Genomic DNA, 27,052 nt, shown 5'->3' with positions numbered 1-27,052 from the left:
TTAGCCATCTCCTTTTTCCTTATATCTCTTGCTTTACCTCACAGGCTCCTTATAGGAAGCATCCTGTCCATCTACCCTAGACTAGCCTTTGCAGCCTAACACCATACTACAGGACACCAACATCCCATTCGGATCCTTTTCCTACCCCAACACCAGGTGTAATATGCATGAAGCCCAAGGGTCCACAAGAGGCCTGGAACCATTCCTATTCTCCTACCTCCATTGTCTACGGTATCATACAAGGCGCCTTTTGCCTGTTTTTTTTTTTCTGTTTCCTACTTATTCCTGGTAATAACATTATAAATTCCTATTAATGTACAATCCTGAGCAAACATGGTAACATGCTGTACATTGATGTGTGTTTAAAGGTGATTGATTGCATTGGTGCCACCCTTTGTACCATGTTGAACACAATATAGGTGACATAATCTTGTGGGCACTGCCTTTATTACCCACAAGATTGTAGCAGTAGCTTGGCTGTCATTAACAGCCAGGTACCTGCCACAACGGACAAGATCTATTTTGTCTCCAGTCCCAGCAGTTTAACCCCTCAAGCCATTGGCACCTCACAACTCAATCATGGTGTGCCATGGCAGCCCATTGCGTGTGTGTCTGCATACTGTATGTCCATAGTATAGAGATAAATGGTTAAATTACTACTTATAACTCATGGCACTTTGTGTTATAAAAATAAATAGTACACATAATACAAATATAAATAAAAATACAAAAATAAATCAATAAGAATAATATTAAAATAAGCCATACAAAAAATTACTAGGTCATTAAGGCACAAGAAGGTCTAATGTGGTTATTAAGAAGTTAATCTACTTTTTGAGGCACTTTGTATACATCAAACATAATGCTTGAACATTATGAGAATCTTTTTTTCCAATGCTCATATCCCAGAGCAGGTGAATCATGTTTAAGGCCAGATTCAAACACTGTAAAACACATAACGGCCGGTACTGCAGTACCGGCCAGATGTACTTCATTTATGTTGAATTGGGGCCCATCTGTGTGTGCCTGCATCCCAATTCACCATTGGACACAATGGAGAGTGTGGCCAGAACCGCACATTACATTTTGTGAACTGTCAGGATTGTGCGGCTGCTATTCAATGAATAGCGGCCGGACAAAACTGACATGTCAGTTTTTCCTGCTGCCACTAACGATCACCGACGGAGTGTATACTATGTGTATACACTTCGGCCGGGATTCCCTCTGACTATAGTGTTGCAAGTCGGCAACAATGGCTGTGATTAATAGAAAAGTTACGTTGTGTGAATGTAGCCTAAAACTAGTGTATGACCTAAAACAATATTAATAATATTCAAAAAAAGAAAAGATTATTACAGTTGGAAAATATTTACAAAGTCACTTGCCGACATATTGCCAAACTTTCTCCCTTGCAGAGTGACAAAAAATAATCTAAATTCCATTTCAAACCTCACATCCAATAAAAAAGCGACAACAGACTTGAATTAGATGCAAATAGCTGAACAAGATAAGTTGTTCTGAGCCGTTATTGAGTATTAAAACAACAAGGACTCTGTCGGCAGCAAATCCTAAAACTGTAGACCTCACAGGGATAGTTGGCAAATAAAAACCTATATATGAAAAGTGTAAAAGATAGAGCTGTTTTAACACAACATGCCATTGTAACATTGCCAGGAAGGAGAAAAACTGTACACTTTCATTTGGCAGGATGCTGTTCAGGAAGCAGTGACATGAATGTAAAGTAAAACGGAGGACATTCCATAGCTGGCTCATTTCTATCCCCACAATTCAATGCAAAAGTGGAAAGAAATTTCTTTTTCTCCTTTCATTCGCTTTGACTGAGACCAGTGACATGAAGGTGGCTACTCATAATTTTAATCTAAAACAGAAATGTTTTCTGGGATTTCTATTTACCTCCCTTACATATAATGCTGCAGTTTATTTCCTTAGGATGCAAAAAAAAAAAAAAATTATAATCATTCAAAATATGTAAAATTTTTGCAGAACACCCCCCCCCCTCCGTTTTTTTTTGCACTTAATTACTGTAGGGAACTAATTCCTAACTGCTGCTGTAAGCACTTCCAATACAGGCCTGTTATAATGTGAAAAAAAACCTGCCTAAGTAAACAGTATTGTATTGTTGGTTTAATGCACCATTTGCAATATTGTTGCCAAATTAACAGGGGAAGAAAAATGATGGTTGTGTGAGCTCCAGGCGAACTGAAATGATATGGCTCTGGATGTTCATGTTACTACCAGGGAAACTGAAGAAAAGGCTTTAATGCAACAAACAAAATCAATGCACAGTATTACATAAAGCTGCATTGTACAAAGCATTCACAGATGGGGATTCTGTAGCAGGAGGTCAATTTACAAAAACGTTACAACAGTTATTGGGAAGGCTAGTTATTTTTTACAGTGAATATGAACTACAGCATAAAACTATAATCTACTTGAAATGGTTTGCAGTGTTTGCTGTACTTGTCTTGTTCTGCTTAAAGTTGTGGTATAGTTTTAAGAGGGTACCTGTATATTCTATGTTGCAGTAGCTCTATTGTCTTTGAATGTAAAAGAGGTGCACCTAAAAACTTTTTATATAGTGATTATATACTGTATATAATCATCTTATTTTTACCTCTGTGCGCTCCCCCACTGTCCTACTGCAGCCACTTCCCGGATGAGCTCCTCTTAAAGGGGTTGTCCAGTGAAAATCTTTTTCTTTCAAATCAACTGGTGTTAGAAAGTTATATAGATTTGTAATTTGCTTCTATTTAAAAACCTCAAGTCTTCCCATACTTTCAGCGGCTGTATGTCCTGCAAAAAAATGTTTTATTTTCATTCAGACACAGTGCTCTCTGCTGATATCTCTGGCCGAGACAGGAACTGTCCAGAGCAGGAGAGGTTTTCTATGTCGATTCATAGAAAACCCAGACAGAGTTCCTATCTTGGCCAGAGATGTCAGCAGAGAGCACTGTGTCAGACTGAAAATAGAACATTGCTTTTCTGCAGGACATACAGCACCTGATATGAATGGGAAGACTTGATATTTTTTAAATAGAAGTAAATGACAAATCTGTAAAACTTTCTGACACAAGTTGATTTGAAAGAAAAAGATTTTCGCTGGACAACCCCTTTAATAGTGATAGTCCCTTCAGCCAGTCACTGACTGAGATGGGACATTGCCATGGGCAGTGATTGGCTGAGAGGGCTTTCACTGCCGAGACGATATTGTTTAGGAAGTGTCAGCTGGGGACCTTTAGACACCACAGGAGGACACTGCGGTATTTTGTTGAGGTAAGAGTAAGACATTTTATATAAGGACAGCACTATATAACAAGTACTGGAGTCCCTGTTTAACCTTGTTTTTAAAGGGAATCTGTCAGCACCTTTTCTTGGTCTGAGGTGCTGACAGTGTGAGGAAGGTCTCTGTGTTGTAGTGGCGTCTCATACCTCTGTTTTTCCAATCGGTCCTGTACTTTCTGTAATTCATCTTCATAACTGTGAAAGAGGGGGAGTGGTGATGGCTTTGTGCCGCACTTCGTGCCGCACTTCGGCCCGTCTCTCCACTTCCCCTCCCAGCTTGTTCTGATGGTGACGTCATCAGTATCTTCCTTGTTCTGTGAAGTGCACGCACGCTCCCGCAGCGATTCGCGCATGCGCTGTTGCGCACGGATTCGCAAATGCACCGAAGCGCGTTGGAGCAGTGCAGGCGCACTGAGGGCAAAAGCCTATGCCCTCAAAAGCTTGGCTCAGTGCTGGTCCGACGCACTACGGTGCATGCGCGAATCGCAGCGGGAGCGTGCGCGCACTTCACAGAACAAGGAATATACTGATGACGACGCCAGTAGGCCGGGGGACCGGCTCCATGAATATTCAATACAAGCTGCCCCTCTTTCACAGTTATGAAGATGAATTACAGAAAGTACAGGACCGATCGGAAAAACAGAGGTATGAGACGCCACTACAACACACAAACCTTCCTCACACTGTCAGCACCTCAGACCAAGAAAAGGTGCTGACAGATTTCCTTTAAGTACTGTACAACTACACTGTGGAAGAAAATCGGGAAAGCATTGGTGCCCCATATGTGGACAGCCCATGAAAAGTGCAATGTTTTTCAACTCCACTCCTCAAGATCCACTAACAGTTCATGTTTTGAGGAGTTCCTTAGTTTTTTACAGGTGATATAAATATACTCTCTGCATCAGGAATTATCACAGATGATGTGTGTATGGGATATAATCAAAACATGACCTGTTGGTAGGTTTTCAGAACTTGAGCTGAGAAACACTGTACTAAGCATTATCTTGCATCCTCTGTCAGGATCAGTGGACGTGAGCACACTGTGTCACATGCCCGTTTATCCCTAAGATGTTGTCTAAGTGTATCCTCTGTTCTTCACAAGATACTTCTGATGGTGGAGCTAGACTTTCCAAGGATACGTCAGGTCACCACCTCTTTTGAGATAGACAAAGCACATAACAGCTGGTCCGGGAAAACCAGATGGCAAGCGTGGAACCACCTGTGTTGCCAAATTGAAAGTACAGAGAAATATGCGCACACAGGACACACCAGATAAGAGTCCTGGATTCAGGTGACATATACTAAGGATGAAAACACAGGTGCAGTTCACACAAAGTGGGTAACCAGATGCAGGAATGGTAGCAGGAGCAAACACGGCCTGGGACAGGTTCACACTCTGGACAGGAACACGCAGGTATACTGGAAGCCACAGGGGAGTCCAGGATCAAACAGTAGGAACAAGGACTAACAGAAACTCAGGAACCAGGGCAGAGGATACAGAAACTCAGGAGCCAGGCCAGAGGATTCAGGAACACAGGAATGCTTTTGCAGCGCAAATGCACAAACACCTTTGCAGACCAAAGGACCTTGACGCTCAGGCAGAGCACATGTACAGGAAGCTTCCTTAAATGGCTAAACCACAGGTGCAGATTAATTAAGGCACAGAGCAGTGTGCACGTGCCCCCTCTAGTGGCTAGATCTATACTACATGCAGAGGAACATGTAGCTAGACCTGAAGGACTAATGGCGGTGAATGAACGCTCGGCATCTGGAAGACCCAGCTGCCGTTACACTCTATATAGACTAGCATGTTTTACCTAAGAGAAAATCAAGAACACTGCTAGGAACATAAATCTCTGTAAAATCCTACTAGTCATATTTAGGAGATGGCTACCTATTCTCAATGTCTTCAAGAATGAATTAAGTCAGAGAGAAGCCTCAGAAGAGCCTCTTTGCTCTTCTTGTATCTTGTAAAGGTCTTGGGTCGGGACTAGGGATGGTCCGAAACTGCCGAGGTTTGGGTTCATATGAACCTGAATGCTCGGCATCAGATTCACGCTGTCTGCCAGCTCCGTGCAGCGGGTGGATACAGCGGAAGGACCTCCTGGAAAACTGGGATACAGCCTATGGCTATGACTGTATCCCAGTTTTCCAGGCAGTCCTTCCGCTGTATCCACCCTCTCCACGGAGAGGGCAGACAGCGGGAATCATTGCCGAGAGTTCGGGTTCGCACGAACCCGAACCGAACTTGGTTCGGACCATCCCTAGTCGGGACCAGAGCCTTGTGGTTATCGCTTCACATCTCTGCACAGCCCTGCATCCTACTAGCGGACACTGCAGCTCACCATCTATGAGTTTATTAATGTTCTTAATGTCCTGCACTGGGACCTCAAGTCCCATCTTTTCCTCAATGTACCCTCTTTACATTCCCAGCTGCATACTGCAGTGGCACATACAGTCCCTACAGCTCCGTGCTATGAAACTGCAGGGAGGTCATGTGCTACCCGATGATACCCTAATCATACAAGGTCTTATGCTGAGTAAGTTATTTATCTTCTGTTTAATCGGTTGTAGTAATTATTGTTTAATCACTACCCTCCTCTGTTACTTTGAGAGTTGAAAAGTACTGAAGATGAATACTAATAGAGTAAAACGTAAACTGACTTTTACACTCATATTTTATTTTACTTGTGATGAAATATATCAGAGATAAAATCTGCTTCAAGAAGGAGAAAAAAACAAAACAAATTAATTAACCTAACGCAAGGTTGTAGGTTTCTCAACAAAACCATCAATCATTTTTGTTCTAGCTTTGCAGTTATAAAGGTCAGTGTACATGTGATAATTATCTACAAGGCTTCTTTTCATGCTAGTGTCAGTCCTGCTCACCAATTTTCATTGCTCCTTCCTATACAGCCCATGAACAAAGGAAAACAGAAAGTGATTGTTGTTTCGACTCGCAGCTCCTGGAGATGGGTAACATTTAAGGAAAACTGGTGTTACCTGCATTTAACACTGAATAATAATAATAATAATAATAATAATAATAATTATTATTATTATTATTATTATTATTATTATTATTATTATTATTATTATTATTATTATTATTATTATTATTATTATTATATTATTATTATTATTATTATATTTGTGGCCTAATAATGATACTATGAAGTGACCTCCATTCTTTTGATCAGTGGAGGGCTTAGAGTTAGACCTCCTCTATCAGATGCTTATTACCTACCTTGCTATAATCTGTAAGGAGACACCTTTAGCCTCTTCATGACCGAGGTCATTGATCTACGGATGTCCGGGTCAAATTAATGCAATGTTCCTCCCCGCCTTCAAAGAGCCATAGTGCTTTTATTTTTCCAACCACAGGGCTGGTTGGGTTGTCATTTTTTTGCTCCATAATCTCTAGTTTTTATTAGTATCATATTGGTAGAAAAGAAAAATTTGAATAGCATTTTGTGAATTTTTTCATAATATATAATAATAATAAAAAAAATCTGCAATCCTGGTGTGCTACAGCCCCCCCCCCCCCCCCCCCTTTACGCCGTTCATCATGCGAGAACAATAATGTTATATTTTAATAGAGTGCACAATTCTAACAGTTACAATATGTAATATGTTTATTTATTTATTTTTACATGTTTTTATAATGGTCAAGGAGGTATTTTAAACTTTTATTGGGGTGTTTATAAGGGTTTTTAAAAACTTTAATTTTTTAATTACACTTTTTTTTTACACTTTTATTATACAGTTACATATGCAATCATTAGATTGCTTATACCGATCTATGCTATGCCATAGCATAGCATACATAAGTGTTCTCGGCGATCTGTGCATAGAGTCTGGCTGAGAGCAGACTCTATGCACAGATGGAGGATCCGACAGGCTGGAGGTAAGTGGCTTACCCCCGTCTGTTGGTACAAGCGATTGGGACCCCTGCAGCTACAACGGTCCTGCACACATTAAAGGCCCCTCACTGTCAGGAATGTATATATACGCTCCTGCTGCACGGGGCATCTGCAGCAGGAACATATATATACGTATTGTGGGCGTGAAGAGGTTAATGGCCATTGCCGTTCACCATCCAAGTGTCAGTCTTAACTCTGGTATGTAGTCATCCAAGGTTAGAGAATGAAAGATCACAAGAGTAACATAAAAACCCTCAGGGACCAGATGTTATTGCTACCTCTGCATACATTACAGATATGTCCCAATGCTGTATGACACAGAACCCTTTCTAGGCACTATATAGCATATATTGAAGGGCTGTCTCATCAGCTGCCACAGGGGAAATGTAGTAATATGTTGCAGCTGTTCAAATAAATGGCCATTCTTGTAGTACAAGGACAGCTCAAGTGAAAAAAAATAAAATAAAATGGGAGCCATTTATACATTAGCACTATATTCTGACAAATATATGGGGCACTTGCCTCATTTTCAGAGCATTGGTGCAAAGTTTCTAACTGGTCTGCAGTGGGATAAAAATCAAACCCTTCAGGCTTACAATTTAGTCAATTACACCAGTCTGTTAGGTGCTGGTAAAGTAGAATTATAGGTCCTCAGAGGCCTTAGAGTCTTCAGGCGTCTTAGCATATGAATGGTATTGAGGTATCCAATGACCCCCTTCCAATCCTCCTATAATTCAGTAATTATTAGTAGTTTGCTGTTGGCACAAAAACTAAATTATCTAGCAAAATCAACAAAAACACTACTGTCAGAGTGTACTGTATTTTATATACAGTGCTACAGAGAGAGGTAATGATCCACTCTAATATTGCTTTCGAGAGCAGAATACAAATTATAATGTTAAGAAATTGAAAAACAATATTTTTTTTAGGATTTTTTTTTTCACCATGGTGCAGTATTTGTAAAAACTACTTATAATGTACACAACCATTTCATAAGAACATAATAAACATAGAGATCTAATGATATCTGATATATGAAATAGAATCACACAAACCTTAAAACTATTTCAGGCACTTGATCTTGGTTGCTAAGAGTAAAATCCCCCCTTTTTATCTTTATGGTAGGGAAAAATATCAACTAATATTGATTGACATTGTATTTTAATGTTAAAAAGCATAACTAGTTGTCCAGACTTAGTTATTATCACTTCACAGCTGGGAAGACATTTAGTTGATGTATGGAAGGGACGCCGGTGACTTAATTCTCCGCGCATTTCACATCATGCAGCTCTGTCAGAGACTCGCATGCAGAAGCTGGTTTAATGTGCACACCTGCTTTCACAATTAATAGAAGCGGCTGCCAAACGGCTAACAGTGTAAATCCTGCAGAGAGATATTCTGTCTATGCATCTAAATGTAGCAGCTTTGTAGATGTTTATTTCAGAATATTATCTAACTTACCACAGCATCAGGGAAGGCTTTGAGTATCCCACAGGTAAAGGCATATCCCAGGGACAAAAAATAGCTTCCATTTCATACAGTAGGATTAATAAAGAAGAAGTCTGGTGTTTTCTAAAAGCTGTCAGCCTGCAGGGGGAGGGGGGAAATTAAATTTAAGTAACAACTTGCCTTACCCCAAGCCCACAGTGAGCTGCAGGAGCGGCCATGGGACCCCATCTGGGCTTGGGATCTCCGGGATGTCCACGTCAAGACCCAGCTGATGAACTGGCCACTCAGCCAGTCAGTGACTGGGGTGGGAAACCGTTCCAGTCACTGATTGGCTGATTGGGCAGTCCGTTAGCCCGGACAGGCTTTTTCCCCTGAGTCATGATGTCATCACAACTCAAGGGAAAATTACTTCCATCAGGGGTCCCGCAGCTGTTCCAGCCACTCACTGCAGGCATGGAGAGAGGTAAGTGCCTACTTGAAATAAATCCCCTCCCCCTGCGGGCTTTTAGAAAACACTGGGCTTCTCCTTCAATAAACTTTCAAATATTTGTAAAGCCAGGACTGGCTCCAATATTTAGCATGTAAACCACCTAGCGACAATAAACTTATTCAAATCACTGGGCACCTGCTGTAATCGTACTAGGTCTCCTGCGGTGTAGATCATCTTGCTCTTTTGGTTTTAGTTGCAGAATGTGGCTGAGATAAATTGCAAATTCATCCAGTATACAAGTGACAAATAGTACCATAATAATGACCGCTACCATTACCATTGTGGAAACTACTTTTCGATCTCTGACATACCCCTTTAACACTCCGTTCTTGTTGACTGTTATGAAGCCACTTGTAAAGGAATCGACAGTGTATTTTATTTTTTTTTTTTTTGTTAAGACAATAAAACATGCCTGTCTATAATGCATCGGGATGATAGCTAAGGATGTGTAAAAGGACCCCAAGGAACTGAATATTGTGTAAGTTCTCTTTGGAAGGTACATTGTCCTATGGTATCTGCCAGTAGATCATTTCAGTCCTGTAAGTTGTATGTTGTACCCCTAATGGATCAGACTTGTTTTTTTTTCTACTGCATATCCAATGCTTGATCAAACTAAAATCTGGAGGCCAGGTCATCACCTTGAATGGTTTGTCATGTTTCTCAAGCCATTAGAAAATACTGCTGCTGCAGTGAGGGGTATACTTGGTCTGCAACAAGGGTAGGTAGTTGGTAATATATCATATGGCATATATCAAAAAGGGACATGACTGTAAAGGCCAGAATTCAATGTTTTCAGGAAAAGCATCAAACATCATCCAAACACAAGATTATTGTACATCAGGACTTGTATTAGTACATCACACACACAAAAATAATCCTGACCAAAATGATCTATTCAGCAGTTTAAGTATTAGGGGTAGTGCAGAAGTAGCCAGTACAGAATAAATGTTTTTCAATTGCACAGCTGTATTTCTTTTATCATAGTATTGCAGAATGCAACGGTTCATGTTTATTTCATGCTGAGCAGCTAAAAAAAATCCCTTTAAAATATTCTCTTTCCAGTGCACAAGTGCACTGGCAACAGTGCACTGGCATAGGCTTGCACATATAAAAATATAAAACCATGCAAACAAGAAGACATATCTTTTTGTTACCTTATAAGACTATCTATATTTTCTTCCACAACTGTAGGAGGAACGTTAGAAACGATAACTTGCATATCCAGCTGGTTGACCACAGAAACCTGAAAAGATATTGACAAAAAAAATCAAGTGGAACTTCAGGCGGACTATCCCATTAGTACCAAATGTGATAAATGATTTCTCATTTCTCTGGTAGGCAATGCCGTAATCTAATAATTTCTCATCTCTGCTTAGAGCTGTGGGAACTTGGGAGCCTTGCTGTTCTCTTTTACCAAACACAACTGCTGGAAGTGAGAGCTGCAGAATAAACAAAGGCTTTTAAGTGTTGTTTACTTAGCTTATGTGTAAAACTACAAATTTTACTTTTACTATCATTCCTATTCATCACTTAATTCCGGAATAAGGAAGTCAGTGTGCTTGTGTTCATCATTTATTCAAATAGCTGAATTGCAATTTTTCCTTTTTTTTTTTTTTTTTGCCCTGCCTCTTATAGTATGTAACACCCATCAACATCAGTGAGTGTTATACAAATTCAGGGGAACATTTTTGAAATGTCCGCCCGAGGCGTACGCCAGGGAGAAGGTGGAGATTCGCCCCTTCTCCCTGGTGTACAGAGGCTGTATCCCCCGCTTGCCCGATGGGCGGTCAGGGGAAGCTCGGGTGAGGGGGGGGGCGCCTCTTAGGAAATCTGGTGGGGGGAAAAGGGTGTGTGGCCTAAGTTGAGACCAGCATACGAGTACACTGATCTTCATAAGTCCCCTCCTCTGGGTTTTTGGCTTTCCAACAACCTCTGGCAGCTACAACCAGGTATGTGTATGGGATGTCCTCTATCGTGAGATAGATGGGGATCCCAGAGTTGGACAGTAAATATCACCAAAACTATAATAATTTTCTTGTGCTATATATATATATATATATATATATATATATATATATATTTGAACATATCTAAAACTTTACAAATATACTTAAACTTCTGAATTCCACAGTATTTAATTTATAATGAATTCATAAAAAGTTCCTGTTTATTCACTTGGAAATAGCAGTAGCCGCTTGGTTTCATAATTTCAAAAATTTTAATTATCTGTTAACTTTGAAAGCACAGAATTCTTTAGAACATATCAATATGGATTACATTAGACACATCACAGTAAGGACTTTTTTTTTTTTAAAGATGGAACACACGCTGAAGAAGTTCCACTCTGTTCAAAACCTATTTGTCTTCAAATCACCAAAACTATTCCCACTTACATAAAAGTAGCTGAGCAGTAACATTTAATTTTTAGTTCAAGGTTTAACTTTATACGAAATGACTTCAAACTCCCTCTAGGAAGCTGGACTTCAAGAACGCCAGTCTCAATTCTTAGGAATGGGATCAATGAGTCTGAGAAGCAGCCCTCACTTAGGTAAAACACGATTGCTGTCATGGTACAAAACAAAATTACTTTTTAACCTAAAAGCTAAGTTATGCTGAAAGCTCTGACTTAAAAAATAAGAAATAATAGTTTTTCCATCTTGAAAGGCTGTGTAGGATTTACAAATGACGACCTAATCCATGCAGGTTTTAGAAGTGGGAAATATCTGAAAGTTGTGTTAGTTTTAGATTAGAATTTTTAGTACAGGGTAATGCTGGTGACTTTTTGTAATCTCTGTGGACTTGTCCAATAGGTATTTGATGTATTTTTCCTAAAAACAACTTCATATGTTTTAAAATCTGAAAACTTAAACAGTGCCGTATTGTAGCACTTGTGTCTATCTTTTTTTATGATAAGTACATAATACTAGGGATGGTCCGAACCCGAACTCTCGGCATTGGATTACCGCTGTCTGCCCGGATACAGCGGGAGGGCCGCCTGGAAAACTGGGATACAGCCTATGGCTATGGCTGTATCCCAGTTTTCCAGGCGTTCCTCAGGCTGGATCCGCCCGCTGCACGGAGCGGGCAGACAGCAGTAATCATTGTGGATGGTTCGGGTTCGTACGAACTCTGTTCGGACCATCCCTACATCCCTGTTCATCATACAGACCTCTTGTAGATATTATAGTAGACTACAGTAGACTAAACATCGAAGAATAAAACCACACACAAGAAATATGTTACCTGAATTTGCTATGGCAATGGGTTCTATGACAAGCCTATCCTTATAAAGGAATTATATAAAATTAAAAAAAGTGACTGATTTTTTACCAGAATTACCACTTTGAACTTTGCTATTATTGCTGTTCAGTCCCATTGAAATAAATAAAGATGAGTTGTAATATAAGGTACAACCTATAGATATTGGTAATACTGTTATCAGGACAAAATCTACCATTTTGGGAGTTCTTATAAAACTCTTAAAGGGGTTATCCAGCACTACAAATATATGACCACTTTCTTCCAGAGACAGCCCACTCTTGTCTCTAGTTTGGAAGCAGGTTTTCTAACTCGGTTCTATTAAAGGAAATGGAGCTTAAAGGGGTTGTACACCAAATCAATTCAAATCAATTGCTGCCATAAAGTGCCAGAGATTTGTATTTGACTTCCATTAAAAAATCTCAAGCCTTCCAGTACTTATCAGCTGCTGTATGCCCAGCAGGAAGTTGTATTATTTCCAGTCTGGAGAACAGGAGAGGTTTTCTATGGGGATTTGCTGCTGCTCTGGACAGTTCCTGACATGGACAGAGGAGGCAACAGAGACCACTGTGTCAGACAGGAAAGAAAACACCACTTCCTGCAGGACACACAGCAGCTGATAAGTACTGGAAGACTTAAGATTTTTTAATAGAAGTGAATTACAAATCTTTGGCACTTTATGGCACCAGTTGATTTGAAAGAAAAAAAAATTTGGTGAACAACCCCTTTATTGGCAAACCACACCTGACTCAGAGACAAAGTGGCCATGTTGTAGCACTGGATAACCCCTTTAAGTGCATCAAATAAGGAACCAATTGTGATTGCTGTTGCTTTAGACAAGTAGTCTTTATTATTTTATTCTTTTTACACTTGTACTTACTATGACATCAGCCTTGCTGCTCAAGCCTTTTCCATAATCATCTGTTGCAATAACTTCAAACTTAAAATACGATCTTCTCATGTTCTTGAAGAGCATTGCAGTTTTGATGACTCCAGAGTAGAATTCGATAACAAAGCCTTCTTTCCCATCCTTAATTGGGGGCACATTCAGCTTATATCTATTGCTGCTGTAGTTTCCAGTATCTCTATCAGAAGTCTGAAACGACATTACAAATTCCAACAGAAGAAGATTAGTTTCCAATATACTGTACGTAATATAGCTAAAAATCCTCTGGCATAACTGACTTCCTGCCATTAACAGGGCAGTAGCCCATATTTTCCACAGCTATTTCTTTCAGTCTCATTGAATGCACACATGCTTGACTGTCACTCCATTCACATGGGGTAACAGCAATTTATTAACATTTTTATTATGAGGACGTCCCAGTGGTCAGTTAATTCTCATCAATCCAATGTATAGGCAGTAAATGTTTTACTTGAAAAAATCCCTTTAAATAAAGCTTATTTGTTATATTTTAAGAGAAAGTGTATTAGAACATTGTTTTACGTGCTAAAAAGGACTGGTCATCCCTTTTATGCTACCTGAGCCACAAGTCATCTGGGAGGTCCTCAATGGTTTTTATTCACCCCAGCAACCTAGATTAATAGACCACTCTCTGGGTATTAGGAGAAACAGTGGCATAGCTGCCATAGAGGCAGGGTAGGCAGTTGCTTAGGGCCTATGCAGGAGGGAGGCCCCTGGGGAGAAGATAAGAGCATGTGTCCTCCTGCTTAACCTCTTATGTACTGCAGTGTGAAAGTGACTCAATGTTTACTTACATGTTGCAACACAAAAAAGGGTTAACAAGCAGAAGATAGGAAAGGAAAATGTGCAGAGTTCCCTGCAGAGGTCAGGGGTTATCAGTGGAGGAGCAGTAAAGCAAATATCTTCTGAACTTTGGGCCACTTACACACTGCAGTACATAAGGGTTTAAGCAGAAGGTAGTCCACTCCTGCACCTATGTATTTAACCATGAGGGCTCCTTATGCCCCTTATACAGTAGGTAAAAACAGTGGACTGTCATAGCAAGCAGCCATTGCCTCTCTGCTCTGCCAGTCACTCTTGTGTAATCAGGAACATCACAGAGCATATACTGTGTGTGTCTAATATATATATATATATATATATATATATATATATATATATATATATATATATATATATATATATTAGATAGATAGATAGATATAATGGGGCCTTAGATTACGAGCATAATTCGTTGTATTCCAAATCCACTCTTAAACCAAAGCAACTTTTCCCACAAGAAATCACTGACTGGCTATGTTTACACAACATTTTTTCAGCTCCGCTTAAAATGACGTCTGTCATTTTGGGTCTAAAATAACAGACATCTTTAACTGTCTAGCCTTCCCTCAGTGCAATAACAGCTGCTGGTACATTATTCTAGTTTGAGGTTACTAATTGTCTTTTGGGTGTGTCTTAGTTAAAAAGTCTATTAAATTTAATAGTTAAAACGGAGAAAGGACGGTGATAAAAGAAAAACTGTGTGAACAACTAATAAAAACGTCCGCTGTTTGCAAAAGACGTCCGAAAATAATGATCATTATTTTGCCGTCTGCAGTAAAAAAGTCTTTTCTTCAATACATTGTGTGCATTGGACGTCCGTCTTTCCATTGACTTCAATGTATTACATTTGCAGTCAGTTAAATTGCGGCAAAAACAGACGTTATATTAAATAGCCGCCGTTTCTCTATTTTTGACGATGTGTGAACATAGTCTTATGCAGACAATTGGTTCCACACCCCAAAAATAATGTTTTTTTATTCTAAAAAACAAGTGATATGATAAGTTACTGTACAGTATAGTGGGCAGCATGGGGAGTATAATGTATAGTAAGTGCATAAACCTGAAGAAACAGCAACAGTTTGTAGATACAGGATGGAGCTGCAGATCCCTATAATGCAGTAGCGTAGTACAACAGGCTAGAATTACCTCCAGAATCCAGCCCCTGATGCTATCCCCAGCCTGAAGTGAATCTGCTATGATTTAGAAAGTGAGTGAGACTCCCTGAGTCAGAGTACAGTGCTGTAGACCCCGCTATGCAGACCATGCTCCTCCCCCACTCCCCCTCCCACCCAGTACAGGGAGCTCTTAAACCAAAGCAATGCTCTTAAACCAAGTTACAATTTAGCAAAACGCTCTTAATCCAAGTTACTCTTAAACCAAGGTACCACTGTTTATATGTTCTGTGCTTTGTGTTGTGCATAGGGGAGGGGGGCCCTCTTAAACTTTTTTTGCTATGGGGCCCAGTGAATCCTACCTATGCCCCTGGAAATCTATTAAGCAAAGCCAGTTGAGCAGGGAGAAACCACTTTGACAACCTTAATGAATTGAACCTTAACCTCTTAAGGACATAGGACGTACCGGTACGTCCTATGTCCTCATTAGCACTTCAAAGCGGGGCCGCGCGGCGGCCCCGCTTTGAAGTGCCGCGATCCTGGGTGCCGCGTGTAGCCCGGGACCGCCGCTATTAGCGGGCACGGTCCGATCGCCGTGCCCGCTAATTAGCTAATCGGAGGCAGCTGTCAAAGTTGACAGCTGCCTCCGATTACCGGAGGCAACCTTTCCCTGGTGTCTAGTGGGGGAGAGCGCTCCTCCGGGACCTTGTCCCGGAGGAGCGATCTCCGTTACTGATGCCGGCCGGGGACGCGTCCAAGATGGCGCCGTCCTCGGCTCGGCACTCGTTTGTTTCCGGCTGCAGCAGCCGAAAGCAAACGAGTGCCGATCTCATGGATCTCTGCAGCATATCTATGCTGCAGAGATCTCTATGAGAGATCACAGTGTATATACTAGAAGTCCCCTAGGGGGGCTTCTAGTATATGTGTAAAAAAAAAAAAAAAAGTGTTGTTAATAGTAAAAATCCCCCTCCCCTAATAAAAGTCTGAATCACCCCCCTTTTCCCAGGTTTTAAATAAAAGTAAACAAATAAATAAATAAATAAACATGTTTGGTATCGCCGCGTGCGTAATCGCCCGAACTATTAATTAATCACATTCCTGATCTCGTACGGTAAACGGCGTCAGCGCAAAAAAATCCCAAAGTGCAAAATTGCGCATTTTTGGTCGCATCAAATCCAGAAAAAATGTAATAAAAAGCGATCAAAAAGTCGTATATGCGCAATCAAGGTACCGATAGAAAGATCACATCATGGCGCAAAAAATGACACCTCGCACAGCCCCATAGACCAAAGGATAAAAGCGCTATAAGCCTGGGAATGGAGCGATTTTAAGGAATGTATATTGGTTAACAACGGTTTGAATTTTTTACAGGCCATCAGATACAATATAAGTTATACATGTTATATATCGTTTTAATCGTAACGACTTGAGGAACATGCATAACAAGTCAGTTTTACCCCAGGGCGAATGGCGTAAAAACACATTTCCCCCAAATAAAAGAAATGCGTTTTTTTTTTCAATTTCACCACACTTTGAATTTTTTTCTGGTTTCGCAGTGTACTTTATGCAAAAATTCAGCCTGTAATTGCAAAGTACAATTAGTGACGCAAGAAATAAGGGGTCATGTGGGTTTCTAGGTGGAAAAATGCAGGTGCTATGACCTTTTAAACACAAGGAGGAAAAACCGAAAACGTAAAAACGAAAATGGGCCATGTCCTTAAAGGGTTAATGAACCCTAATGAATCAGGCAGCAGAGAATGTTAATTAGTACGCTTTAAATATCCTCTTAAGCCCCTATTACATGGGGCGATGTTGAGGAGCAAACAAACGCTGTCAGCGCTCATTTGCTCCTCATTCCCTGCTCGCTTCTGGTGCTATTACACGCGTCGGCAGCGAGCTGGGGAGTCTGCTCGGGTGATCCCTAGATCGTCCAGGCAGCACATAGAAGATGGCAGTGGTCTGCTGCCGCTGCTCCGATTCTACGGAGCGACAGCAGCAGATTGTTGCCATCCTGGTCTTTTGTCTCTTAACATGTTGAAAGACAAATGACAGCAACGATCAGCCGATATTGTTCATGTTGCCTTATCGTTGTCTTCCATTACACCAGACGAATCTTGGCTGTAATGGCCGATATTGGCTAAATATGGCCGATAATCGTTTAGTGTAATAAGGCCCTTAGGCACTCAGTGATACTATGGTATCAACAGCTCAAGTGGAAGATTAGTTAGCCAAACATTACATAAATCAAGGAAGGGCAAGCAGGGAAGGGGAGCAAAGAGTTGTGCCAAGCTGTAACTCTGTACCACTACACTTAAAAGGGAAAATTATAACAGCAAATTTGAGAGTTTGGAAATAAGCAAAAGGTTATACACTTAAAGAACTGACAGATTCCAGTACAGTATGAGCACTATTTCAGTTTGTTTCCATAATTATTTTTTCAGAAATACTGCATTTGAGGTTAATATAGGTCTGAAAGTTCTACTAATGGTATACATGTGTTTTTTTTTCTATGAATTTGTGTAGCTTGGACAAATGCTTATTTGAAACAGTTTTCTAGATTTGCCTTAAAAGCTTTGACCCATCGTACTTTTTAACATTTCCAATTGATCTAACCTAATCAACTTCTGGAAAATAAGGGTATTTATGTGTGTATGAATGCATGAATTATCCTCATACATGCTTCTGCTGGTAGTCTTATAGGGGATGTAATGTAACACAAAGAGAGGATAAGGCGGTATGCTGTCATTATCTTCTAAGAGAGCTACTGTACATCACCATAGGGAGTGACAAACCAGGAAATGTTCTAAATAATTAAATATTACTAACAGAAGCTGGGGGAATATATTAGATGTGCCTTTTATTGGGTACAGACATTGTTAATGCACAAACCATCTGTGGCTCCCTGTTAGAAATCTGGAGTGGTCTGCTTTATACAATAAAATTAATTCTCATTTGGGAAAGAAAAGTTCTAATTATAATACTGGACTTTCAAGACTTTAGAACATGGCTAATGAAAATATGCCAAGTTTTATCACAGATGATAGGTGTGATATTTGGCCATGTAAGAGTTGGCTGCTATAAAAAAAAAAAAGAAACTATAATGCCAGTGTGAACAGAACCCGAAAAAGACCGCATAAAATAATGTTCCCATCAATACAAGGGCTATGAATATGTTACCATCATTCCATCGGTTCAGTAGTAAAGAGTCGCACCACATCTCTACAAGAGTGTGGTGTTGTGTCAACCATGGTGTAGAGTTTTTGGTCATTGCCTAAAAAGAACAGTTCATTCTAAAAATTGAACATTGGTTTGCTCAACTATACACTACTTCTTTGTACAACTGATAAATCTTATAGAAACTTTTCTAATTAGAGATGGGCAAATCCCCCAAATTAGCTTCAGGAGAATTTACTCAGTGTAGCCATTTAATTTGATTGTGATTGACGGCAGATCTGAATTCATACAGTAGTCTCTGCTCCTGTACACTGGTATAGGTGACCCATACAATTCATGCTTCGCTGCTCAGTCAGTAACATAACTCGAAGTTTGTGGGCCCAAGTGCATGATCTGTCACAAGGTGTTTAATTTTATAATACTGTTATTTGGCATTGGCATTGCATGAATTTTAAATAAGCAGCAATATATTTAGCATCACAACAAAACTCTGGGGAGGTTTATCAAACGTTTCTCAGGATTGGACCCAGCTTTTCCCGGCATCCTTGGAGGAGTAGCAGGGAGCGGAGCAGCGCTGAAAGGCTGCAGGTTTGATGAGCAGAGCGCAGATCAAATGAAGAGCTTTGCTTCGTTGAGATCAGCTATTTGCTCATCTCTAGTAGGCAGTAATGCATTCAGCATCACTGATTACCTTGGCATAGAACACATTTCCTAAGTTGACACTTTTTTGCATTCTACTCACATTCAATGATTAAACCATAAGTAATGTATGTCAATAGTCACAATTACTTTTAGTCATGTACTCTAAAATCTTTTGACAAGATTAAACACATTTTTGAATTTGTGGAAACTATGGTAACTCCATTGTTCCGATTAGAGTTGAGCAAATCTACAGCAGGAATGAAGCTGAAGCGCTTTGTTCTCATCTGCATCTTGCTAATTAGACAGGATGCAGTCCTGGGAAACTTCTCCCAGTTTCCCAGCACTGGATCCATCCTTTCCCAGCACCTGGGGAGGAGCAGCATAGAGCAGAACAGACTTCAAAGCCCACAGTCTGATGAGCAGAATGCAGATAGCTGATAGTGGTTTGCTTTGTTCCTAATGTAGATTCACTTATTTCTAGGTCTGATTATTGTTATGAAAAGATTATTATTGCTTCAGACACTAAATTATTACTAGATATTGTACTGCTTGACATGACTGCTGTAACATTTTCTTGTTGATGGTTGCCATTTTTATTAGAGATGAGCAAATTTACTGTAAAAATTAAACAAATTGCTACGTTAGCTTGGCGGTTGGCTAATGAGCTGGTTGCCTTTGAAGTCCATGCCACTGTGGGTGCCGGGAAAATCTGGATCCATTCCTGGTAAACTGGGAGAAGTTTCCCAGGACCGGATCCAGATTTTTCAAGAACCCGGGGAGAGTGGCATGAACTTCAAAGGCAGCCGGCTGATAAGCCAACCACCGAGATAAAATAGCAATTTTCTTTCTTTCTAGATTCGCTCATGTCTTTTCTTTATATCTGTGATCGTCCACCCATATCCATTTACTATATTCGTAAGACTGAATTCTTGGAAGCTCATGTGTATTGGGACAAAGGTAAACAATGATCGGAAATAGAACTAATATTTTATAGCTATGAATTCATGATTCGTGTCATCTCCGTGTAGCACAGTATTTTCTAAGGCACGGCTGAATTGTTTTCTTTGGTACTGCTATGTGATTAGAACCATTTAAACCTTTGAAACTTGTAGACATTGTAGTGACTCTTGTTATCATTATTCAGCAATCCCACCATTATCTATACTCTGAAAGGAGCCCATCAGGCTGCACAATAACAGAAATGAAAAGGCAACTCTGCCATTCTCAGCCCGGATTAAGCGGTCTAGTTACTGCAATGGGTTTGGAGAACAAAAAAAAACACAAAGGGCATGCTTGTCTTCATTTTATATAAATACAAATTAAGGGCATGGTGTACAAGGCCAACAAAATCATTGTACAATCAGAGGTCTAAGCCGAATAAGATGGGGGAAAGTTCATCACTGGTGCAATGGGCATAATTGTTCTTTCCCTGACGAGTTTGAACACTGTAGTATGAGAAAGACAGTGGGGCAGATTTATTAGTGTTTCACTGTATCTTTGCCTGTTTGTTAGTGTTAATTCATTAAAAAATATGGTGCATTGATTTCCCAACATATTATTGCCACTATGGCACTTTTTCCAACACATGTACCGATCATGACTCATTTGCTTAAAGGGTTTATTCAGGATTAAAAACCACTGCTTTTTTAAAATTTGGCAGCACTCAAGTTGTGTGTGGTATTACAATTTGTCTTCATTCACTTAAAGTGGAAGTTTATTGTAATATGGGAGCTGTTTTTCTAATCTTGGATAACCCTTTTAAGATTTTATAAACTTTTCGAAACTACTTGGTTTACCCTTAAGATAAATTTATCAACAGGGCACACACCTTTGGGCAAAATACTGGAACAGCACTGTTTGCTTATTGCGCCTGTAATAATAAATCTCCACCAATGACTTATGTAACACCCATTACTGTTTAAAGGAGAAGTCAGTGGTTGGATTTTTTTTTTAAACTGGGAGGAGGTTGCTGAACGTAACATGAAGTGGGATCCAGTCTCAGCCGTAGAATGGGCCTGGCTTGCCACAACCCGGGTCCCTGCTCATACCAGGAAGTGGCCAAGGGACAGGGAACCGGAGCAGAGGACAGTGGACCACAGCACTGAAACCGGGGAGGTTGGTGTATTTTGTTATGTTCATCCACCTCCTCCCTGGCTCTTTTGAAAAAAAAAAAAAAAGTCCGGCCCCGGACTAATTTCTAGTATTTTTCTAATCTGTTGTTATTTTCTAAGTGAACATTTTATATTTAATGTCTACTACATTTTTATAGAGGCAACCATCCTGACTGAACTCCTCTTTTTACCAGCTTTTAAAGCAAATCTGTACTCACAAGTTTAAAAGTTGTTGTTTTTTTAAGGAAAATAACTCCTTGAACTGCTGAATGGACCCCAGGACAGATCTTGGATAGAAAACAGCTATCCAACTGTAGAAGTGGTTTCGGGGCGCATGTTGTTGGTAAACAGTCACTTTAAAAATACAGTATGCTTTTCAGAAAACCACATGGACTTTAGCATAATAGACTTGAGTGTTTTCTATGCATGCTCTATCAGCTCAGTGATGGAGAGGCTGAACTTAGAGCAACATATATTGTAAATAGTGGTAATCCTGTGTTATCTATATACTGGTGTAACCTTTCATTGTACTCCTGTCTGTAATGAGAAGGAGGGCACTTAGCTTAGTTTTAGACCTTGTACCACGACAAAAAAATTTCATGAGTACGGTAAAATATAGATAATGGAAAATTAGGAAATTCGTATAGGATATAGATTTGATGCAGTGTTTTATTCCTATTGACACATTCCCGTTATAGGACACTTCAATCATAATACAAACAAAAATGGCTTACTTAAGAAAAAAAAGACTTTCTTGTATTAAAACGGCCCTTCTATATCCTGGTTAGCTGTACTCCACTTCTGGTTCAGCTTTTTGTCAGTATGAGGACTTCCATCTTATGAGAACCATTAGTGAAGACAGCTGATGACCCCCCAGCAATTCTAGTCACAGGTCAACTACATTTCGGCCAGGAAAAATTAAAACCCAGATGGATAAATCCTTATTAGAAATTTTTGTTAGTCAATGAAGCACTGTGCACTGTAATTTTAGGCCAATTTTATCTGTAGTTCCAAGTATCTGGCAGTCAAATCTTCAATGTGCAGACCTCAGGTCATATATATTCTAAAAGTCAATCCTTCCTTCCAAAGAAAAAACAACATTTATTATAAAACCGATCTCTTTTTGAATGATGTTTGTTCTGTTTATTTGCAGAACAAATGGCACTTTATAATTGTGTTCCAATTTACAAAAAGAATGCACTGTGGTTCCAGAGCAGATGGAAAAGTTCATGACGGTTAGCGGTGCAGACTTCTAACTATGTATAAACAGCCCTGCATTAATTTGCTAAAGCACAAGAGAACACTAAGCATAACAAATAAATGTTTCAACAAATGTAATTTTATTGGAAGACATTTGTTAGGTCACAGGAGTCTATTAAAATTGAAGAAAATAGATTTTTGCACCCTATTTTTATTGTGGCTATTTCATACAGCCCCTGTATTCAAAAAAAGAAATATTAAGCATAGCTCAACGGCAGTAATTCATTTCTGTGAAATAAAAGGTTTTATTTTGCAGATGCTAAATGGAAAACATTAGTTTTGCACTAGATAACTGGAGCTTCTGCATATTTATAATGAAATATACTATAACATTATGCTAAATACATAGTAATAACAGTAAAATGCTGTGTGTTGAAGATGAAGGGTCAAATGGCAAAAAATATTTTTACTAAAAGGAACGAGCAAACTTAATAAGCTGAAAAAAAATACTGAAATAGAAATGTTCACATTTTAGAGGTGTTGGTGTTGAGTATGCCCCTATAATTACTAAAAGCGGGGTGGGGGGGCAGGCAACTTTACGGGATGCAGATACTGTACATTTCCTAGTACATTTCATGCTTGGACAGTGTTATAGTCTGGCAGTATTATTTAAAGACCTTATGGCAATGATTTTTGAGTCCTGCATGATGATGGTACAGTGTTTGAGCACTCTACAGTACACCATAAAGGGTGTATATTCAACAGGACACCATGCGAGGAAAGAGCCCTAAATGGAGTTTCAAGTCATAGCCCTGCATGGAGTTGCAGCCTAACATTTTGCTAGGTAATTTTCCTAACGTATTGGATGGCTGTGTATTAACCATTGAGTTTGAAACATATTTATTAAAGAGTTCAATGGACTATTCCAGCCATACTAGAAGAAAAATATATCAATCAAAAGGGGAGGGGGGGGGGGAATGGCAGTAATTGCAAATACAACTTGTATGAATGGTATTTTATAAAATTCAGTGCAGTGTGCGGTATATACAGCCAAGCTGTGCTATAGTAAAGTGTAACTAAATTTTTATTCAATGCCTGACCTGTCATGGTGTGATTGGTGGGGATCTGTGGAGTTGGCTGCTGCGAGTCCCACCAATCGCTAGAAGGAAGGGACAGAAATGCCTGGCTAAATGCTCCGTCCTCTCACTTCTGCTCATGGAGCATAGAGTATAGATGCTATGACAGTCTCATAAGCTTACAGAAAGTCTGAAACCTGTACTTCCTGAGCGTGACTAGGAAGCTAAGCAAAAACAAGGAAAAATATTACTTAGTCAAGCACTTTTGTCTCTTGCTCTAGAAATTGGTGGGGCTTTTAGCAGCTGGACCACTAGAAATGCTGACATGTTGTATAGAAATTTAGGAACACATTAAAGGGAATCTGTCATCTGCAATTTACATTTCCATTTACTGACACTGTCATTTTTAGGACAAAGAGGCACATGGTACCATTCAAATATCTGTCATTGCTTCCAGAATGTAGAAAAAATGCTTTCATTCTATAGTAGAAAGAGTCAAAGGTTTTCCTGAGCTCCTAAAGTGCAGGAAGCTGTAACACCCCCTTACACCCTCTCCCATAGCTGACTCTGCTTGGGACTCAGCTTTCAGATGTAAATCAAGCAGGGAGTGGGAAGACGAGAAGTATTCCTGCTTGAAGATATTCAGTAGTTTTGAAAAGCCTCTTTATACCAGAAAATATAAGCATTTCCCTTTCTGGAAGCTCAGCTAGATATATAAAAGGTACCATTTGTCTCGTTGACCTAACAGCTATCTAACAGTGTAAGCATTTTGGAACAGGAATTGCAGATGACATATTCCCATACTTGATGGGATATTACACAGTGCTAATATTGTAGTCATGGCAAATGTTTTGGGCTTGAGCCCATCATCAGGTTTAAATCAGGCATAAATCTGAATTACAGTGTTTTTCATTGTCCTTTTGACTTATACTTACACTCCTTCATTACATATATGTATTATAATGCAGCTTTTGTTGGGTACGATTCACTTTGTTTCGTATTAGTTTTTATAATGTTCTTGTCCAACAGAAAAATAAGTTATTATTCCATTGTAGTAATCCTCTATTGCTTTCATTAAAAGTCAAACTTATGCCCCTCTTGCAACTAAGATAATGGTGAATTTTTCAAACTTTTCCACATGACTGGGGATATGGTGTAATTTCTTAGTAACTTTTAAAAATTGATATAGCATGGACATAAGAGTGTAGGAGCGTTTGAGTGCAATGCACTATACTGTGTTTCATCTCAGCACACGTAATCAGTTTGGACTACACACATATCACACATTTATCTGTATTTCCATTCCTCTCCTATGGAGTAATATATCATTAAAGGTTTATGTTAAAGCCACTGAAATAACAAAAAAAAAAAACACTTCAAGATCCCTCTCAAGGCTATTTAACCGAGTGACAACAGATAAGAGTGGCTTTAGGCTTTCAGTCTTCATCTCAAAGCACTAAAAGCTCTTTTTCAGAATGCATGAAATCAATAGAAATTGACAGCTATAGTAATGGGCATCCTGCTTCACTTGGGAGTAGCCGCTAAACATAGTCATTTTTACTAATACTTCCATACATGTACTATAGAATGTGTTGTATTTAATGGAAGTTGGAATTATGCCTCTCAGGAAGTTAAATTATTAAATATAGGACTGTTGATTTCACTGCTTAAGGGGCCTCCTGCCCTAAATTTATAGTAGGTGACTCTGGTTTTTAAACCAGCACCAATGTATATTTATAGTATAAATTTAAGCCAGCTGTTAATGCACTTGGGCAGCTGAATGTTCAGTAACCGTCAGTCACAGATTATACAGTATGATATAGAGAGGACAGAAATAATTTCAATTGCCCCATGTGGAACATTTGCATTCAGCTATGCCCCTTATTACATACACAGCCCTTTGGTTATGTCTTTATTGGTCCCTCTGATAATGTGACCGGTCAGATCATTACCAGGACACCAATAAGTTACGGTCTCTAACTATGGCTGTTCTGCATCAATAGAGCTGTGCATCGCTGGACCAGAGTAAGGGAGTTGAGACCCCAACTTTCTGGAGTACCCCTTTAAAATAGCTGAAATAGGTTTGTATAAGTAAAAAAGAAGTCTGCTACTTTGATTTCATTGGTTTTATGTGCCGGCTAATGAGATTTGGCTTTAGTAGCAACACAAAAAGCATGAAGCTTCCGGAAAAATTTTCCTAACTTTATCAGGAGAAAACATCCAGTGCCCAGTGTCTTTCTAAAATTTACATATCTTATTATGCTTAATACGACCCACACCGACACCTCTGCTAGATCAAAGCTAAATGCCATCTCTTGTTAACCATAATTATATATGTTGCTAAAAGAATTCACCTAAGCATTAGAGATAATGGATTGTACATGTATTTATATCAAGCCACTTAATCAATGAACACATTCCAAAGTAAAATCTTTATAGATACCAAAAGCAAGAGTACTGTGAACATAAAGTGACATTTAACAATGACCTTAAATAGCTTCTTCAATGCATGACATTTATTTGCACAAAATATGTTCCCTTGTGCTTTATTATTTTGCTGTTCGGTGAGACAATAAATTTGGAACATTATTTCCAATGACATTCAAAATGGCTTCAGGTTTTCCATGGCTTCCTGCACAGGTCATTTATCTAAGGCTTAGTCTATCATCGTTTCTAACTTTTTTGTAACTTTGGTTCAACAGTAAAAAATAATCAACTGATACTCTCTATTATTGTCTCTTGTGATAGGAAAGATTCCCTTAAAGGGGTATTATGGTGAATAAAAGGATATAAATATATTAGTCTGCTGAAGCCCAGTGCAGTTACAATATCACCAGTGCTGGTGTATGCAGTGTTAATGATACTGAGCCTCCACTTACTTTTGTAATATGTTTTAACATTAGAATAGACATTGGACATGGAGAAGCCACCTGTGTCAGTTGCTTTGCAGCTGTGAGGCAGTGTAGCTGGGTGAGCAGGGATCATTACCAATCACTGTACACTATGCTACAAGCTGCCACAACTACAAAGTGACTTACAAAGGCAGCTTCCACAGGTCTAATGTCTATTCTAATGTCTGTGCTAATGCTAAAATGCATTACAATGGACAGTAGGGGAAGCTCAGTACAGCTGCTGTGGGTAATATGTAACTTTTCCAAGACCAGGGGTTGAGCAAACCTGCAGATCCCAACACAGCCATTGGTGAAAGCAGGGTTCCCCCTTAAATAATATATAGATTATGTTTTTTTTAAAGGTGAATTCATCAGAATAACCCTTTAAATATTATGGAGGGGAAATTTAGTCAAAATTATTTTCTTGTGTATACATGTGAGAAACTACTAGAAAGTCGCCTGCTGTGCTGGTTCACTTTTTCTGTTTGAACTATTTACATATCAAATAAGGTTTCCAACATATTTCAATGGCATATTCCCAACTGACTTTTTGAGGCTGCGTTCACACTACGTATATTTCAGTCAGTATATGTATATTTCAGTCAGTATATTTCAGTCAGTATTGCAACCAAAACCAGGAGTGGATTAAAAACACAGAAAGCATCTGTTCACACAA

At 39.4% G+C, this 27,052-nt stretch overlaps 1 protein-coding gene across 1 annotated transcript in view; it reads right to left on the bottom strand.

Annotated features, from left to right (window-relative positions):
- PCDH15 (protocadherin related 15) overlaps window positions 1–27,052 on the bottom strand; it is a 796,162-nt gene that overhangs the window by 98,818 nt on the left and 670,292 nt on the right. The window contains exons 26-27 of the mRNA XM_069981835.1: window positions 13,304–13,519; window positions 10,320–10,408 (exon numbers count right to left, since the gene is read on the bottom strand). Of these exons, the coding sequence (XP_069837936.1) occupies window positions 10,320–10,408; window positions 13,304–13,519 (305 nt within the window). The remainder of the gene's footprint in view (window positions 1–10,319; window positions 10,409–13,303; window positions 13,520–27,052) is intronic.

Source organism: Dendropsophus ebraccatus, chromosome 8 (assembly GCF_027789765.1).
Source record: "Dendropsophus ebraccatus isolate aDenEbr1 chromosome 8, aDenEbr1.pat, whole genome shotgun sequence".
Taxonomy (NCBI): Eukaryota; Metazoa; Chordata; class Amphibia; order Anura; family Hylidae; genus Dendropsophus; species Dendropsophus ebraccatus.
This window is presented reverse-complemented; position numbering and strand designations above follow the sequence as displayed.